Source organism: Crocuta crocuta, unplaced genomic scaffold (assembly GCF_008692635.1).
Source record: "Crocuta crocuta isolate KB4526 unplaced genomic scaffold, BGI_CrCroc_1.0 scaffold355, whole genome shotgun sequence".
In the NCBI taxonomy this organism is placed as follows: domain Eukaryota; kingdom Metazoa; phylum Chordata; class Mammalia; order Carnivora; family Hyaenidae; genus Crocuta; species Crocuta crocuta.
Window position 1 is genome coordinate 641,423 of NW_027527432.1, and position 19,440 is coordinate 660,862.

The 19,440-nt window shown below is 37.8% G+C and overlaps 1 protein-coding gene across 1 annotated transcript in view; it reads right to left on the reverse strand.

Moving 5' to 3' along the window:
* The window catches only part of GABRG3 (gamma-aminobutyric acid type A receptor subunit gamma3), a 700,780-nt gene that overhangs the window by 294,092 nt on the left and 387,248 nt on the right, over positions 1-19,440 (reverse strand). The window contains exons 4-5 of the mRNA XM_077759260.1: positions 3,119-3,339; positions 1,251-1,333 (exon numbers count right to left, since the gene is read on the reverse strand). Coding sequence (XP_077615386.1) covers positions 1,251-1,333; positions 3,119-3,339 — 304 coding nt within the window. The remainder of the gene's footprint in view (positions 1-1,250; positions 1,334-3,118; positions 3,340-19,440) is intronic.

Genomic DNA, 19,440 nt, shown 5'->3' on the forward strand with positions numbered 1-19,440 from the left:
TTATCTATTTTGAGGGAGAGAGAGAGAGAGAGAGAGAGAGAGAATCCCAAGTAGGCTTCCCAAGGCTCTGCTGACAGCTCAGAACCTGAAGCCTGCTTCAGATTTTGTGTTTCCCTCTCTCTCTGAACCACCCCTGTTTACACTCTGTCTCTCTCTCTCTCAAAAAATAAACATTTATAGCAACATGGATGGAACTTGAGGGTGTTATGCTGAGCGAAATAAGTCATGCAGAGAAGGGTAGATACCATATGTTTGCACGTATAGGAGAATTAGGAGGAAATTTACAGAGGACCATGAGGGAGAAGAAAGGGGGGGAAATAGTGTGGGAGAGGGAGGGAGGCAAACCATGAAAGACTCTTGAATGCTGAGAACAATCTGAGGACTGATGAGGGTGGGGGGGGTGGGGAAGGGGGTGATGGGCATGGAGGAGGGCACTTGTTGGGATGAGCACTGGGTGTTATATGGAAACCAACTTGACTATTAAAAAAATTAAAAAATAAACATTTAAAAAATTAAAAAATATCAAGAAATTTTTTTTTTACCCAACCTAGAGATCAGTGAAATTTTGTTTTTTATCTTGTCTGTTTCTGGACCTAAAACGAACTGTAAACTGTGTTCATCTCTTATTTCATTTTCATCTTTTCACTGTAATGTTCAGTGAAGGAACCCACAAAACCTTCTGCTTGAGATTTCATTACATTTGTTTGTCAAGCACTGTATGAAATTTTATAGAAAGCCAATAAAGTCAGTTAAATTCTTACGAGTAATACTTAACTACTTGTGATAACTACATTTAAATTGAACTATTTTAAATTCTACAGATCTACATTGACTATTACTTAAAAACTTATTCTATAAATAAACACATAAATTTGATATTTCCTTTTTATGTATCTTTGTATGCATTAGGTATTATCTTTAAGAATCTATGAAAGATTACTTGTTAGTAAATATTGGAAGATAAAATACTGAAAAATCACAATAGTGCAATGAGACAAATATAAATGTATTTAAGTGAATTTTTTAATCATTCTATTCAGAATACAAAATGCCTTGCTTGAAGATGATATTAAACCCCAAAATATTGTAAATGAATTTTACATACTTCCAAATGTCTAACACTAAAACCATTATCCACTTCTTCTGGTTCCACAGTGATGCTATGATGCTAATCACATGACTAGCTATCAAAAATCAACAGAAGCTAGACATTCCTTTACAAAGCATTTATACCCCAAGTTAGTACTCACAGCTGGAGAAAATCAGTGGACAGGAATGCTCATCCATGGGGAAATTGTGCAGCTGCAGCTGGCACTCTGCATTTATGGTAAGCCTATGGGAGAGACAAGGGTCACTCTTGAAGTTGGCCAGAAACAACCCAGAAAAGTCCCAGATCAAGACCAGGGAGCTGCCACTTTATCACAAGTGGGGAGAGAGAACAGTACATTTAATTCTTGACAGTGGTGCCATCCATTCAGGGATACCATTTAGTGGCCTTTGTGTTTTCTTTATTTTTATTATTTTTATTTTTAGCTATTGGTAACAGAGAGAATTTCAGTTACTAAAATTCCAAACCACATCTAGAAATATAAGCCAAGCCAGAGAGGAGACAAATAAAAACAACTTATTTTATACATTTTTGCCTTCAACCTGTTTGACTGAATTAACAGCTTCTTCCATTTTGAAACTGATGTATTTGTCTAAATAGGTATAATGACAAAATAATCCACTTGCAGAAATGATTTCATATTGGACAACTCCCTCATTTGACTAGGTGGTGGCATTGCATCATTCCAGAGCAGATAGCCCTGGGATCAGAGTTTCTTTCTATAAAAAATCCCTGTAATGGCCATGTCCCTGTTCTGGTTTGCTGAGGCTCACCTTTATTTCAGAGTCTTAATCACATTCTTTTAAGATTGATGAGGAAATACCTGTTCCACCTCAGGCCACAACTTACCTGCAATTAAGAGCTCATACACTGAATGTGAGGGTGAGAGAGGAAAAGTGCCCGTGGCTGGTGGGGGGCTTCACTGAGCCAGGAAGACACATGGGTCAGAAGAATTAGAAAATTCACCTTATGTGGAGGCATGCTGAGTCTACAATGCCTTTTAGACCTTCAGGAGGAGACATCACATGGGCAAGTAGTTCCAAGCATCTTGAGTCCAGAAGGGATGTTCTGGGTTGGAAGTAGGCATGCAGGAAACCTCAACATAGATATGGAAATGAATGAGGTAAGCCAGCAGGAGAGGGGAAAGTGAGTGAAGTGATGAGGAAGTCCTGAGACAGAAGAAGCAGAATGAGGAGGGGCAGAACAAGAGCAAGAGCAGGAGACACGGGGAGGAGCCATGGTGCTATCAGGCAGTGAGGAAAAAGTCTGAGAGAAGAGCATGAGCATGTCCAGTGCTCCTGAGAGGTGACAGGCAGTAGGGACCACACTGTCTGGAGGGTGCTGTCCTGATACCAATGCCAGATGAACAGAAAAGCTAGTCCAGGTGTATGGTATCCCTGTGATATGTTACAGCTAGGTCATAGTTAGACTTGGACCATCCTGATGGAAAGACTTCTGAGAGACAGAGGCTCTGATAACACCACTTACCAGTGGTGACTTTGGACAGGCAAGTCAGTTCACTTCTCTGAAGTGCAGTTTCTCTTACATTGCTGGGTTTTGTGAGGACCGCCTACCCTTTAGGAAGACTCATTACACTAGCTACCACTTCCATGAGGAATGCATTAGGGAATTCCCTCTGTGCTCTTATTTCCCTCTGGTCTTAAATTTGGTTATGATTACATTTGTTAATTAGTATGCCAAGACAACTTTATTTTCCTAGCTGAGTTGACCCACTGGGTTAAAAACATTAAAGATAATTTCCATAGCCTATTTCCAACAGAAATGGATTTGGATGAAGTAATGAGTTTATATCCATTGCAGATCATTTGAATGTCTTTATTTTCATATATAGTGGTATTAGGATGAACTTTTTTAGATGAGATAGCCTGTCAAACATGAGAAGTGATAGAACTCAGCGATATGAAGATAGCATCCCTGGTCTATGATGATCTAAATTATGGACTCCAATATCAGCCCATCAATGATAAAAAAAATCCACCAACATCTCACCTTAAAGTGTAAAGGATTTTCCCATCATTCCAAATTCTGAGGAGCTGATTGGGTGTGGTGATCCAGTGAGCCTCTGCAGTTTTAGAATTGCGGAAGATTGTATCTGGAATCCATATTAATCCCACCATGTTGCTGTTCAGAGTGAGTATTTTCATTGTACTGTTGAATCGAAGGCGACTGTCAGTCCAGGTCTGAGCAAAAAATATATCAATTTGGTATTCCTGAAACAGAGCAAAAGAAGAGGCAAAATGGTTCTATTAGTGACTTTTCTGAATGCTTAATTTCCTTTGTCAAGAGTTTGGTTTTCCTTCATGTTTACACCCTTAAACCCCATGTTCCTTTCTGTAAGTGCTTAGTATAGTGCTTGGCTCAACATGGCACACATTTTAACAAATGATAACCAGTATTATTAGTCAATAATGTGACTAATATGTAAAAAAAGATTCTGTAAATCTTAAATTATAATAAACACATAAAGTGTGACAAGGGGCCAAGAGGTAATAGACTATAAATCAGAGCACAGATGCAGAAACCCCTGCATTCTCAAGTCCAAGTTTTGACAGGTAACAAAACCTATTTAAGTCTCATTTTAATCTGTAAAATGGGTGGAATGCTCACTTGCTAAATGAGCTATAAAGAAGAAAGTAAGTGATTAAAGAAAAAACGCTTAGTGTCTGGCATAGATTTATAAAGTAGTAGCTTATATAATAACTAACATTTTCACTTAAAAGCTTTCTCAAACAACACAACTCAAATCAAAAAGAAAAGTAAGAAACAAGCAACAACAAAGAACTGTAAAGGTGATAGACAAATGCTGATTCAACAGAAGTGAGACTGAGGTGACCTCTATAATTGGAAACCATTTGGTATTCTCAGCACAGAGTAAGATTCTGCTGTGACCATCAGTTGTTGGGATGGAACTAATTTCACCATGAGACCTAAAGAAATGTCCTGAGATTGGAATACCTCGGAGGCCCTTCCCCTAATCACAGTTTAAAGGATTATTAGCAATCAAACCCACAGTAAGGAGGATCTAGAGGCAGACTGTTAGGGATTTTTATACCATTAATTTCCTTTACATATTAGACATTATAAATGAATTACTCTTACAGAATGTAGGTTTAGTAATTCTCAACAAATCCCACATTTATCCTTCCCACCGAGTTTCCAGTTAAAGAATCTTGATGGTCAAATATACCAATCAGAAAAATATAAGTGGATTAGGAGGAACTTGACAGAGGACCATGGGGGAGAAGAAGGGGGAAAATAGTTGAGGAGAGGGAGGGAGGCAAACCATGAGAGACTCTTGAATGCTGAGAACAAACTGAGGGCTGAAGCGGGTGGGAGAGAGGGGAAGGAGGGCGATGCGCATGGAGGAGGGCACTTGTTGGGATGAGCACTGGGTGTTATATGGAAACCAATTGACAATAAACTTAAGAAAAGAAAAGAAAGGAAGGAAAAAGGACAAGAAAAAAGGGGTCAGTGTATTAGTTAATATGTCAGTTAGAAAAGCAAAAGGTATCCAAGTGTTCAATACGAGAATAATTATGTAAAGAGATTCTGAATCTTCTTTAATGTTTGAGGAGCTGAGAGCAAACACCAGTGAAGCAGCAGCTGAAGGCAGGCTGTTGTGGAAGCTTCTAGAGCTGAGTGAAATCTCAGCATCCAGAGGGTCCCATTCTAAGACCTTCCCTCTGTCCATGTACCTGCCTAAACATGCCTCTGGGGAATAATGACCTCTGCCTCTTTATCACCATCCAGAACTTTGCACATGTTTCTCACTGAGAGACTCTAAACCCAGAACTGCATGGGGGAGGGGGGAAGGAAAGAGAGAGGAAGTTTGTGTGTGTCTGTGTGCATACACATGTAGGTGTGTTATTTCCTATCATACTAATTTATGTATTTATTTATTTTTAATTTTTGGGGGGGTTTTATTTAATTTTGAGACAGAGACAGCACGAGCTGGGGAGGTGCAGAGAGAGAGGGAGACACAGAATCTGAAATAGGCTCCAGGCTCTGAGCTGTCAGCACAGAATCCGATGCGAGGCTCAAACCTACGAACCGTGAGATCATGACCTGAACTGAAGTCGGACACTTAATTGACTGGGCCACCCAGGCGCCTCTCATATACTAATTTAAAAACGGGTTTCAACCAGTGATTCAATAAGTAAAATAAGTCAGACAAAAACAGAGAAATACCATGTGAGATCACTTATATGTGTAAACAAAAACAAAACAAACAAAACAAAACAAAAAAACTGAAGTTATGGATGCAGAGAACAGTTTGGTGAATTCTGGGAGTGGGGAGTTGGAGGTGGGAGAAGAGATGAAGAGGATCAAAAGGTACAAACTTTCTGTCATAAGATGAATAAGTCCTGGGGGTGTAATGTAATTACAATTAGTGTATTATGTACTCCATAATAAAAAGTCAATAAGGGTAGATCTTAAAAGTTCTCATCCATGGAAAAATATTTCTAACTATGTGGGTGATGGATGTTAACTTGTCTTATTGTAGTCATCATTTTGCAGCATATACATGTATCAAAACATTCGTATACCTAAAGCTAATATTATGTTAAATGTCAATTATATCTCAATAAAAATAAAAGAAAATAGGTTAATTAACAAAAAAGAATGCTGAAACAAAACTATAACAGGCTTAGGACTGGAAACAATGTGGCTTATGTCATGCATAGGTGAAATGCTTGGCAAAGTTGACATCTGTAATAAGGCAGAGCACATATAATGAGTGCATAGCTGCAGTTTGGGCAGAGGTTGGAAAAGGAACATTAATTAGACTGTGTTGGCTGCTATTGACTGTTCTTGGTAAGTTAACATAAGAAAGAAATTATCTCAGAAGATAATTGGCCAGTCTGAAAGCAGTTATAAAAGAGAAAAGAAAGATAAAGCAAAGACAGGTTCTTGCAGGGTTAGAAGAATCAAATACTTCTCATTCCCATCAGTAAATCAGAATATCAAGAAACGCTTTGAGAGTAAAAGCTTATTGAAACTCAGCTTTGCAAAATAATCAGACCCACTGCTAAAAATCCCTAAATGGATTAAGTTGTCACTCTGTAAAATCTTTAATTGTACAAACATGTCTTCAGGGTATGAGACAAAGGTACAACTCTTCCACTGAAGGCTGGTATGGCTAAGGTAATTGTACTTAGTTTAAGAAAAAGAATACGAGTCCATTTGAAAGCAAAAGAGTGTGAGAGGAAGTGGTATGCAAAAACAAAGGCACATTGTGGGTTCTAGAATTGTGTTCACAAAAGGTCTGTGAATGTGGCTATGTACATATGAAACTCTCAAGCTGGCTAGGTTTTAAGAGAGTTCTACTGCCATCAAGTCAGGAAGAGATATCTGTGGCTATTTGAAACTGATGTATTTTTGGGCTGATTATGGCTTGGAAAAGCTGATCAGACCTTATTTTCCAATGCTCATTATTCTATGGCTAAAGTAGCGAGTGAAAAAAGAATAAATTCTCAGACAATGGAGTCAAGAGCCAGGGAGAAGAGCACTTTGGAGCCCTACCCTAAGAGCAGAATTAAAGCTTAATCAAAGAAAATGCCTTTCTCCCAGGGAATAGAACCAACTCAGGATCTGCCAAGTAGGGTCTCAAAATTGCTGTGAACCAGTGGATTGATTGTGATTATCCTGGCTATTCTTTATTGTTGTATATATGCCAGGTATGCTGGAATAGGTCAAATAGCTTTTTTCTTTAGTTTAGAAGTCGACGTACCAAAAAAATAAAAATGTACAGAATTAATGTGGATGTCAGCACAGATACACATAACCTTGACCTTGGGGCTGGGCCTGAGTTGACCTTTTTGGTTACTTCATTTGAAGAAGGGTGGGATGTATTTTCCCTGATGTGGGAGAAATAGACAATATTTAGCAGCTAGATACAGATCATGGTGGTCACTGATGCTCTTCACAAAATACTGCAGCAGACCTCCCTGTAGGCACAGAGTAGAATTGCACTTCCCTCTCCCCCTTTTGGGGCTGTATCTGGGCACCTTATTTATGATAAAGTGTAATGTGAGCAGAGTGGGGTATGCGATTTCCGAGATGTGCTTAAAGAGCACACCTGCTTTTCAGGCTATGAGAGACTGCGGAGCACAGTTCCTGCTGATTCATGCTGGACACATATCATGGGTTCAAAATTATCAAGATCAGTTTGTAAGAGGAGCAATCCCCAGCCTATACCAACTGGTACTCTGGAAAAGGTGGAATGGAGACTGGAAAGTAGGGAGAAAATGTTGCCTTACTTATTGGGAAGTTGACTGAGAACCAAGACCTCAGAGAGGTGCAGGAGTAAGACACACAAGTAGATGGGGCAAAAGACTCGGAGCAAGTTCAAAAGCATACCTGATGAGATAGTAATGATTCTGACAGATAGAATAGACTGGATGAGGTGAGTACGCACCTTAACTCCTTGATGTCAGTGTTTTAGCCTAACAATGATGATTACTTATTATGTAACAGGCTATATTTGCACAGGGGACACACTTAATACTTTAAATAAAATTCAGCATATGAGAATGATCAGTGTGGCCCATACAGATACTTGTACATGTTACTTCCTTCTTTCCTTTAACACCGGTTTATCAGATAAAAGAATGAAGCGAAAGGATGAAAATGTTCTTCCAAACAGGGCCAAGACATACCTATGTGATCAACGTAACAAATAACGGGAGAAGGTATTTTCAAATGACATATCTGACAAAGGGTTAGGGTAGTATCTAAAATCTATAAAGACCTTATCAAACTCAACATCCAAAAAGCAAACAAATGGGCAGAAGACATGAATAGACAGACACTTTTCCAAAGAAGACATCCAGATGGCTAACAGACACGAGAAGATGCTCAGCATCACTCATCATCATATAAATGTAAATCAAAACCATGATGAGATATCACCTCATACCTGTCAGAATGGTGAAAATTAACAACACAGGAAACAACAGATGTTGGTGAGGATGTGGAGAATGGGAACCCTCTTGAACTCTTGGTGGGAACTACAAACTGGTGCAGCCACTCCAGAAAACAGTATGAAGGTTCCTCAAAAAGTTAAAAATAGAACTACCCTACAACCCAGCAATTGCAGTAGTAGGTATTTACCCAAAGGGTACAAAAATACGGATTTGAAGGGATATATGTACCCCAATGTTTACAGCAGCATTATCAACAGTAACCAAACTATGGAAAGAGCCCTTCCTCTTCTATCATCTCTGCTTCCCATTCCCATTAATGTACAGGCTATATACTTTTACAGTAAAACATTTTAAAGTGATGACTTGAAATCAGTAAATCATACAACAAGATATGAGGCGCAAATGCTTCTGTCCCCTCCAATATCTGATTATTGAGACAGAGACTATAATAACTCTTCCTCCCAGGAGTTAAACAGAGGCTTAAAAGATTAAGTAATTTTCATCAAGTCCCTCAGCTGCTAAGTACTAATTGTTCTGAACTACACAGTTAAAATCTGCTTCCCAGAAGGCAACTAAAATCTGGTTGTTGGAGGCAGAAACCACCAGGACATGTGAAAGGAAGAAGCCTAATACTGAAGTTCCCTCCTTGTTCACCCTGTTTACAACCACATAAGGTTGTTTACCTTACTTGGCTTCAGTTTCCTCATCTGTAAAATGGGATGGTTGGTGTAGATTAAGTGTAAGGGCCCTTCCAATTGTAACATTTTATATTTCCTTATCCCTGCATATGTTAACCTTTTTCTGTTGAAAGCAACTTTCATTTCACTGATTTCTATCTTAACATCTGCATAAAAAATGAGGTAGAATGACTTCTGTACAAGTTCTATTCCTTGCCACTGAAAGGAACTTCTATATGTTTGAATTCTACATGAAGTAGTCATCTTCCCGCATCCTTGGGGAATATGTTCCAAGACCCCCATTCGATGCCTAACACCACAGATAGTAATGAACCATATAACATACATATGCTAAAGTTTAATTTATAAATTAGGCATATTAAGAGGTTAATTATAAATGATATAAAACAGGACAATTATAACAAATATATTGTAAAAAAAAGTTATACAAATGTGGTTTCTCTTTCTTTCTGAGTATCTTATTGTACTGTAGTCATCCTTCTTGTGATGATGTGAGATATTAAAATGTTTATGTGATGATGTGAGGTGACATGAATGACATAGACATTGTGATGTAATGTTAGATTACTACTGTCCTAACAATAAATCAGAAGGAGGGTCCTTGGCTTCAGGACTGAGGTTGACTGAGGGCTAGTGAAAACATAGCAAAACGAGAGATAAGGAGGGGACCAATTTATTCAGTAACCATCTGTGAGGCTGCAGCTTACCGAATGAGTCGTGGATTCCTGTCTCCACCTCCATATTACTTTCTTGTAAGGGAAAGGAACACACCATCATGCTCTGGGGTTGGAGGGATTTTGGGGGGATACTCTATTCTGAAGCCCTGCCACAAACTCCAGCACAAGAGAACCTCATGTGGATGGTGTTCATGGTGCATGGGATGGATGTCTTGTTGTCTACATTTGACTATCATAAACTTCTTTAGAATGTCACTAATCATTTTTCCTTTCTGAAGAGGAAAAAAATCATTCTTACATATAAACATTTTATATAATTCACAAGTAGCTGTGAAATTAATGTGTTTAAAATACTAATAAATGTAACACATGATAAATGTACATAATCCCCCAGTTTGAATCATCATGCTTATGGAGAGCCTATGTTCATAATTTGTTTTAATAATTGTAGAGCTTAATGATTCCTAAATAGGCCATGAACTACTATAGCATGTGGAGCATTTTGATAAAACAGAAGAAAAAAATATGCTTCTTAATGATATCAATCTGTAACTTCTAAAAATTAGAAAATTACTTTCCAACACTTCCCTCCTTTTCTTTACCATAGAAGATGGCCAAATTGATTGGTTAGTAAACAACAGGGACTTGGATACGGGGCTTGCAAAAGACATATACTCCCAAGAAACAGAGGCTCTCTTCGTTGGATCAGCAGTCACCTGGTACTGATGGATAAATATGTTAGTAAAGGAATTCACTCGAAGTTTTCTTTATAAAATGGTAATCATAGACCCACGCCAATTAAAGTCTACTCAAATATCTCGGTTATGGGCAAAATGTTAGTTGAAAGTGTCAGAAGTAAAACACAAAGTTATCCAAAAGTGTTCATAACATTTGTTCTTAAACACAGTTTCTGCCACAAGTTTCACAAGTTATTTGTGAAAACAGACATAAGAATTCCTTTTATTTGTCCATGGCCTTGGCCATGTGACTTAATAGCAAATGTAACAGCAGCAGAAACTTGGAAAATCTTAAGTGCTGGGGCTAGCCCATCTTGCTGCTCTTGGGGACCCCAAAACCACTACCAAATAAATGAGATAGGTCCATCTGCTGGAAATGAGAAACGCCCATATAGTCCCAGCTCAAGTCAAGACAACATCTAGAGAGGTAAGTAAAGCCATCCTTGACTAGCCATCCTAGATCAGACACCTTACCAAGTCAATCCAAGAATAATGAAAAATAATAAAAACTCAGTAGATTTTAGGATGATTTGTTACACAACAAGCTAAGTGATAGGCTCAAACATCAGATGTTACATTTTTAGCATTATGGTTTTCAATCCCAATCCCTTTCCTGGAAAGTTTAGCCCTTCACGGTGTGTGACCTTCACATCATCAAATCTACTGAACCTATAGCAAAGTTGGGCCCAATTTAAATAGCATCTTTATTATCCTTTAGCTATAATCTCTTTATTCTTTACATCATAGCATGTGTTCTTTGTGGTGTGGAACAAAATTTTAATAACCAGTACGGTTCTCAGATATCATTTTGGGGTTGTTATATAGGTGTTTATGAGTATTTCGTTTGTATTTAGGGACATTGCTTGGAATTTATCTATAAACTGCAAATACCTCATTATTATTCTCATTTGAAAATTAATATAATAGTTCACCCCCTAAAAAGTTGTTATTTATTATGTTTTCACAAAGGGATTGGAATCAAATGATGAAAATGCCACTGTAGTCAAATTCATGGCTAAAGCAGTTGATATTACAGGGAAAGCAGAGCAAAGAGAACCAGTCATAAGTAAAAAATCACAAACACATCTTCACTGAAATAAAAACACAGACATCTCACTACAGAGGATATCAATGGCATTTGCACATCCAAAATAAAGAGAGAATGTCATAGAAATAATTTCCATTTATCACTACTTGATGATACTTATCATCAAGATAAGATAGATACTATCAGGGACTTTGTTTTCATCTCTGAAACTTCAACAATGGTTTAAACACTTTATTTTGTTCTTTTACAGATAATACAAGAAATGTGCATTAATATTCTCATAGTTGTGTGATTTTAGTCCTCAAAAAGGGTATTGAATGCCTTCTAAATGACAAAACTGGGAGTGTTTCTGGGAACCCACATGACTAGAGATAACAGCACAAAGTGAAGGCAGAGGAAGTAAGTTTCTTTCTTTCTTTTTTTTAAAATTAATTTTTTTTTAAGACAGAGAGACAGAGTGCAAGCAGGGGAGGGGCAGAGAGAGAGGGAGACACAGAATCTGAAGTAAGCTCCAGGCTCTGAGCTGTCAGCACAGAACCTAATGCGGAGCTCAAAGTCACAAAGTGTGGGATCATGACCTGAGCTAAAGTCGGACGCTTAACCAACTGAGGCACCCAGGCGCCCCAGTTTCTTTTTTTTAATTGATTAATTAAATGATATTTATATATTAGTTTTTAAATTTCATCCAAGTTAATTAGTATATAGTGCAATAATGATTTCAGGAATAGAGCTCAGTGATTCATTCTCTATATATAACACGTAGTGCTCATCCCAACAAGCATTCTCCTTAAAGCCACTTGCCCATGTAGCCCATCCCGCCCAACAAAACCTCTCCAGCAATCCTCAGTTTGTTCTTTGTATTTAAGAGTCACTTATGTTTTTCCTATTTTTATATTATTTTTGCTTCCCTTTCTTTATGTTCATCTGTTTTGTATCTTAAATTCCTCATATGAGTGAAGTCATGATATTTGTCTTTCTCTGACCGACTAAATTTTTCTTAGCATGATACACTCTAGTTCTATCCACATTATTGTGAATGGCAAGATTTCTTTCTTTTTGATTGCCAAGTAATACTCCAGTGTGTGTGTGTGTGTGTGTGTGTGTGTGTGTGTGTGTGTATGCCTATCTTCTTTATCTATTCATTGGTCGATGGACATTTGGACTCTTTCCATACTTTGGTTACTGTCAATAGTGCTACTATAAACATTAGGGTGCATGTGCCCCTTCGAAACACCACACCTGTATCCTTTGATTAAATACCAAGTAATGCAATTGCTGGGTCATAGGGTAGTTCTATTTTGAATTTTTTGAGGAAATGCCATACAGTTTTCCATAGTGGCTGCACCAGTTTGCATTTGCACCGGCAGTGCAAAAAGGTCTCTCCTTCTCTGCATCCTCGCCAACATCTGTTGTTGCCTGAGTTGGTAATGTTAGCCATTCTGACTGACGTGAGGTGGTATCTCATTGGGGTTTTTATTTGTATTTCCTTGATGATGAGTGATGTTGAGCATTTTTTTATGTGTCATCATTTGGATGTCTTCTTCGGAGAAATATCTATTCATGTCATTTGCCCATTTCTTCACTGGATTATTCACTTTTAGGGTGTCAGTATTGATACGTTCTTTATAGATTTTGAATATTAACCCTTTATCTGATATGCCATCTGCTAATATCTCTTCCCATTCTGTCGGTTGCTTTTTAGTTTCGCTGATTGTTCCTTTAGTAGTACAGAAAATTTTTATCTTGATGAAGTTCCAATACTTTATTTTTGTTTTTGTTTCTCTTGCCTCCATAGCCATGTTGAGTAAGAAGTTGTTCTGGCTAAGGTCAAAGAGGTTTTTCACTGATTTCTCTTCTAGGGCTCTGATGGCTTTCTGTCTTATGTGTAGGTCTTTCATCCATTATGAGTTTATTTTGGTGTGTGGTGTAATAAAGTGGTCCAGTTTCATTCTTCTGCATGTAGGTGTCCAGATTTCTCAACACCATTTGCTGAAGAGACTGTCTTTATTCCATTGGATATTCTTTCCTGCTTTTTTTTTTTTTTTTTTTTTTTTTTTTTTTTTTTTTAAGATTAGTTGGCCATGTTTGTGGGCCATTTCTGGGTCTCTATTCTCTTCCATTGATCTATGTGTCTATTTTTGTGCCAGCACCATACTGTCTTGATGATTACAGCCTTGTAATACATCTTGTAATCTGGAATTGTGATGCCCCTAGCTTCAGTTTTCTTTTTCAGGATTTCTTTGGCTATTTGACGTCTTTTCTAATTCCATACAAATTTTAGGATTGTTTGTTCTAGCTCTGTGAAGAATGATGGTGTTATTTTAATAGGTATTGCATTGAATATGTAGATTTCTTTGGGTAGTATCAACATTTTAACAATATTTGTTCTTCCAATCCATTAACATGGATAATTTTCCATTTTTTGGAAATTTCTTCTTCAATTTCTTTCATAGGCTTTCTCTAGCTTTCAATGTATAGATTTTTCACCTGTCTGGTTAGGTTTATTCCTAGGTATTTTATGTTTTTTGGTATAATTGTAAATGGGATCAATCCCTTGGCTTTTTTTCCTGCTGCTTCATTATTTGTGTATTGAAATCAACTGATTTCTGTGCATTGATTTTATATCCTTTGACATTGTTGAATTCATGGGATCGTTCTAGCAATTTTTTGGTAGAATTTTTTCAGTTTTCCACATAGAATATCATGTTGTTTTCGAAAAGTAAAAGCTTGACTTCCTTCTTGCTGATATGGATGCCTTTTATTTCTTTGTGTTATCTGACTGCTGAGGCTAGGACTTTCAACACTATGTTGAAAAAGAGTGGTGAGAATGAATATCCTTGTCATGTTCCTGACTTTAGGGGGAAAGATCTCAGCTTTTCCCCATCAAGGATGATATTAGCAGTGGGTCTTTAATATATGGCTTTTATGATATTGATGATCCTTCTATCCCTATTTTCTTGAGGGTTTTTATCAAGAAAAGAAGCTGTATTTTGTCAAATATGTTCTCTTCATATTGAGAGGATCATGTGGTTCTTCTCCTTTCTTTAATTGATGTGATGTATCACATTAATTCATGTGTGGATATTGAACCAGCCCTGCATCCCAGGTACAAATCTCACTTGATCATAGTCAATATTACTTTATTATTGGATAAATGTTGGATCTGATTGTCTAGTATCTTGTTGAGAATTTTTGCATCCATGTTCATCAGGAAAATTGGTCTGTAGTTCTCTTATGTAGTGGGATCTTTGGTTTTGGAGTCAAGGTAATGCTGACCTCATCGAATGAGTTTGAAAGTTTTACTTCCATTCCTATTTTTTGGAACAGCTTCAAAAGAATAGACACTAACTCTTCTTTAAATATTTGGCAGAATTCCCGTGGAAAGCCATCTGGCCCTGGACTCTTGTATTTTTTGGGAGAGTTTTGATTTTTAATTCAATTTCTTTACTGGTTATGGGTCTCTTCAAATTTTCTATTTCTTCCTGTTTCAGTTTTGGTATATGTTTCTAGGAACTTATCCATTTCTTCCAAATTGCTTAATTTATTGGCATATAATTGCTCATAGTCTTCTCTTATTATTGTTTGTATTTCTGCAGTGTTGGTTGTGATCTCTCCTCTTTTATTCATGATTTTTTGGGAGGGTGTCTTTTTCTTTTTCTTTTTAAACAATGTGGCTTGTAGTGGTTTATCAATTTTGTTAATTCTTTTAAAGAACCAACTACTGGTTTCAGTGATCTGTTTTAGTGATTTTTTTTTAAATTTCGAAATCATTGATTTCTGCTCTAATCTTTATTAGTTTCTGTCTTCTGCTGGTTTGGGGTTTATTTGCTGTTCTTTTTTCTAGTTCTTTAAGATGTAAGGTTATGTTGTATATCTGAGCCCTTTCCTCCTTCTTTAGGAAGACCTGGATTGCTATATACTTCTTCTTATGACCACCTTTGCTGTATCCCAGAGGATTTGGGCTGTGTTTTTTTTTTTTTAATGTCTATTTATTTTTGAGAGAGAGACAGATAGACAGACAGAGCATGAGTAGGGGAGGGGTAGAGAGAGAGGGAGACACAGAATCCGAAGCAGTCTCCAGGCTCTGAGCTTTTAGCACAAAGCCTGATGCAGGGCTCAAATTCACGAACTGCGAGATCATGACCTGAGACGAAATCAGATGTTTAACTGACTGACCTACCCAGGCATCCCTCATGTTTACATTTTCATTGGGTTTCATGTACTTTTTAATTTCCTCTTTAATTTCTTGGCTAACCCATTCAATTATAGAATATTCTTTAATCTCCATGTATTTATAATCTTTCCAATTTTTTTCTTTTGGTTGATTTCAAGTTCCATAGCATTGTGGTCTGTAAATATGCATGGTATGACCTCAGTCTTTTTGTATTTGTTGAGTACTAATTTGTGTGCCAGTATGTGATCTATTGTAGAGTATGTTCCATGTGCACTGGAGAACAATGTGTATTCTGCTGCTTTAGGAAGAAATATTCTGTTAAGACCATCCAGTCCTATGTGTCATTCAAATCCATTGTTTCCTTGTTGATTTTCTGTTTAGATGGTCTGTCCATTGCTGTAAGTGGGGTGTTGAAGTCCCCTACAATTATGGTATTATTATCAATGAGTTTCTGTGTGTTTGTGATTAACCTACATATATTTGCATTCTTCAACATTGTGGGCATAAATGTTTACAATTGTTAGATCGTTTTGGTGGATAGATCCCTTAATTGTGATATAATGCCCTTCTTCATGTCTTGTTATTGTTATTTTAAATCTAGTTTGTCTGACATAAGTATGGCTCCTCCAGCTTTTCTTTAATGACCATTAGCATGATAGATGGTTCTCTATCTACTTACTTTCAATCTGAAGGTGTCTTTCTGTCTAAAATGGGTCTCTTGTAAACAGCATATAAATGTTTTCTTATCCATTCTATTACCCTATGCTTTCTGATTGGAGTGTTTAGTCCATTGATGTTTAAAGTGAGTACTCAAAGAGGGGCGCCTGGGTGGCTCAGTCGGTTAATCGTCCGACTTTGGCTCAGGTCATGATCTCATGATTTGTGGGTTCGAGCCCTGCATCGGGCTCTCTGCTGACAGCTAGCTCAGAGCCTGGAGCCTGTTTCAGATTCTGTATCTCTCTCTCTGACCCTACTTTGCTCTCTCTCTCTCTCTCAGAATTAAATAAAACATTTTTAAAAATTTAAAGTGAGTACTGAAAGAGAATAATTTATTGCCATTGTGTTGTTGTCTATAGAGTTGGAGTTTCTGGTGGTGTTCTTTGATCCTCTCTAGATTTTGTTACTTCTGGTCATATTTATTTGTTTTGTCTTTTCTTCCTCAGAGAGTCCCACTTAAAATTTCTTGTAGGGCTGGTTTAGTGGTCATGAAATCCTTTAGTTTTTGTTTGTTTTTATCTCTTCTTCTATTTTGAATGACAGCCTTGCTGGATAAAGAATTCTTGGCTGCATATTTTTCCAGTTCAACACATTGAATATATCCTGCCACTCATTTCTGGCCTGCCAAGTTTCTGTGGATAGGTCTGCTGCCTAACCTGATCTGTCTTTCCTTATAGGCTAACGACTCTTTTTTTCCCTTTGGCTGCTTTCACAATTCTTTTCTTGTCGGTGTATTTTGTAAATTTGACTATGATATGTCTCATTGATGGTTAGTTTTTGCTTAATCTAATAAGAGTTCTCCATGCTTCTTGAATTTTGATGTCTGTGTCTTTCCCCATGTTAAGACTATATTCTACTATAATTACTTACCTAAACCTTCTACCCCCTTTTCTCTCTCTTCATCTTCTGGGACTCCTATGATTTGGATGTTAATCGTTTTTAATAAGTCACTGAGTTCTCTAATTCTTGCATTGTGCTCTTTTGCCTTTGTTTCCCTCTGTTTTTCTGCTTAATTATTCTCCATAATTTCATTTTCTATATCACTGATTCATTGTTCTTCTTCATCCACCCTTGCTACTCTTGTAACCATTCAAGATTGCATCTCAGTTTTAGGATTTTTAAATGTTTATTTATTTAGAGAGACAGAAAGCACCAGGAGGGGAAGGTAGAGAGAGAGGGAGACAAAGAATCTCAAACAGACTCTAGGCTCTGAGCTGTCAGCCCAGAGCTCAACATGGGGCTTGAAATCATGAGCCATGAGATCATGACCTAACTAAAGTTGGATGCTCAACCAACTGAGCCACCCAGCTGCCCCTCTAACACTTTTGATTTCATACTGACTAGATTCTACTTCTTTTATCTCTGCATAAAGGGATTCCATTGTTTTTTCCACACCAGCTAGTGTTCTTCATATCATGATTCTAAATTGTAGTTCAGATATCTTGCTTATATCTGTTGATTAAGCCCGTGGCTGTTATTTCTTCTTGTTTTCTTTTGGGGTGAATTCCCTTATTTTGTTATTTTGGAGGAAGAAAAATAACTAATAAAATAAAAATTAAAAATTATAAAATTATAAACAACATCAAAATTCAAACAAAGGAAGCTAGATCCTAAGTGTGTTTTGGTCTGATTGTTGAAAGAAGCTTGATAGAAAAGAGAAAAAAGGGAAAGAAAAGAAACAAAGAAAAAAAGTGAGAAAAAGTTAAAAAGTTTTTTAAATGTATACCATAAAATAGAATAAATGAAATGAAGAAATTGAAATAGAATTTTAAAATTACAAAAAAAAAAACATAGTAAAAGTAATTTTAAAAATTTTAAGTAAAATATAAGGAAAGTTTTCTCTTTCTGTATTCAAGAAAAAGAAATGAAGGGAAATAATAAAGAAAAATATTAAACTAAAGCAAGCAAACAAACAAAAAACACCTTTGATGAAACAGCAAACAGAATGAAACCTGAAGTTACATCTGGTTTCTCCTGGAAATCAAACTATGACGTACTTATAGTCCCTAAACTAAGCAGGTAGAGAGGCTTGTGGTGGTCTTCCACGGCATGTGCTTGGGAAGTGCAGTTGGGTGGGGCTTGGTGTAACAGCTCTGTTCTCCTCTAGGTAGTACTGCTCAGCTTACTTGGGTGGATTGGTGTGGTGATGCTCAGGAGAGGTAAACATTGTTATCACCCAGCTTCCTAGTTTCAAGAACAGGAACTCTGCTTCTCATAGACCCGCAATCAAGCACCCCTTCTTTGTCTCAGGCTTCTGTCCACTCCTTTCTTCTACGCTGTCTGTGTCCAAGCCATCAGCCTGTCAGGCAACATCTCCCTTCTGGATTTTATTTCAGATGGGGCTATATTTCCAAACTCCTCACTTCTGAGGGCCCTGTGGCTTTGACCCTCTCAGATCATCTGAAGAGTCTCCTGAGCAATGACTGGGTGCTGGCTTGCTCCAGAGAATAGTTGTGCGATTGCACAATGGCAAAGGTTCAGCGATTATGGCAAGTCACAACACACAGCTGGGGCCAGGTTTCACCACACTCTGGCATCTTTGTTCCAGCCAGCAAACATAGCTGTTCTCTGGAGTCTGCTGGACCTTTGTCTATGGGGATGCCATATGTCCTCTACCAAGTGCCTTCCAAACGGGAACCATTTCCCTCTGTGTGGCCCATGGACCCCTTGGACCTCACTGCCTGATGCTGGGGATTCACCCTTCCTCCCCACCAGAGCACCCCCAGGTATTGAGCTCCAGAATTTATGAGTCTTTGCTCCCATTTATAGAGCCCTAATGGTATTGAAACCCTCTCCTTTCTCCCCATCAGTAGTTTGGGGAACAGATTTCTTGTTCAGTCACCTGTGAGTGTTTTCACTCTTTTTCCCTCCCTCCAGATACTTTTTTGTGGAGCGCTTTTCCTGTATTCTCCCAATGTGTCACACATTCCCCCACTTTCTCTGTCCTCTTTCCACAAAAACAGCTCCCTACCCTCTGCTGCTTCTTTCTCCCCAAGTTTACCTCTCTGCACCACGTACCTGTCAAGTTCTGTACCTCAAGTGATGCAGATTGTTGTGTTAATACTCAGATTAATTTTCTAGGTGTGCAAATGGTTTGGTGCTGATCTAGCTGCATTCTGGGGACAAGAGAAGCCAAGAAATTCCATGCTGCTCCACCATCTTGGCCCCATCTTCCTCTATTAGGGAGGTACCTTTCAAAGCCGCTTCTTTCTCCTAGGTTTTTAAAAAATTAGGATCATCCCAAGCAACTTCATGACTCCAAACACAAGGGATTGGGAGCACCCAGGTCTGACTGTCCACTCAGACTTATTAGCCTCATCTTCTCATGTTGCTT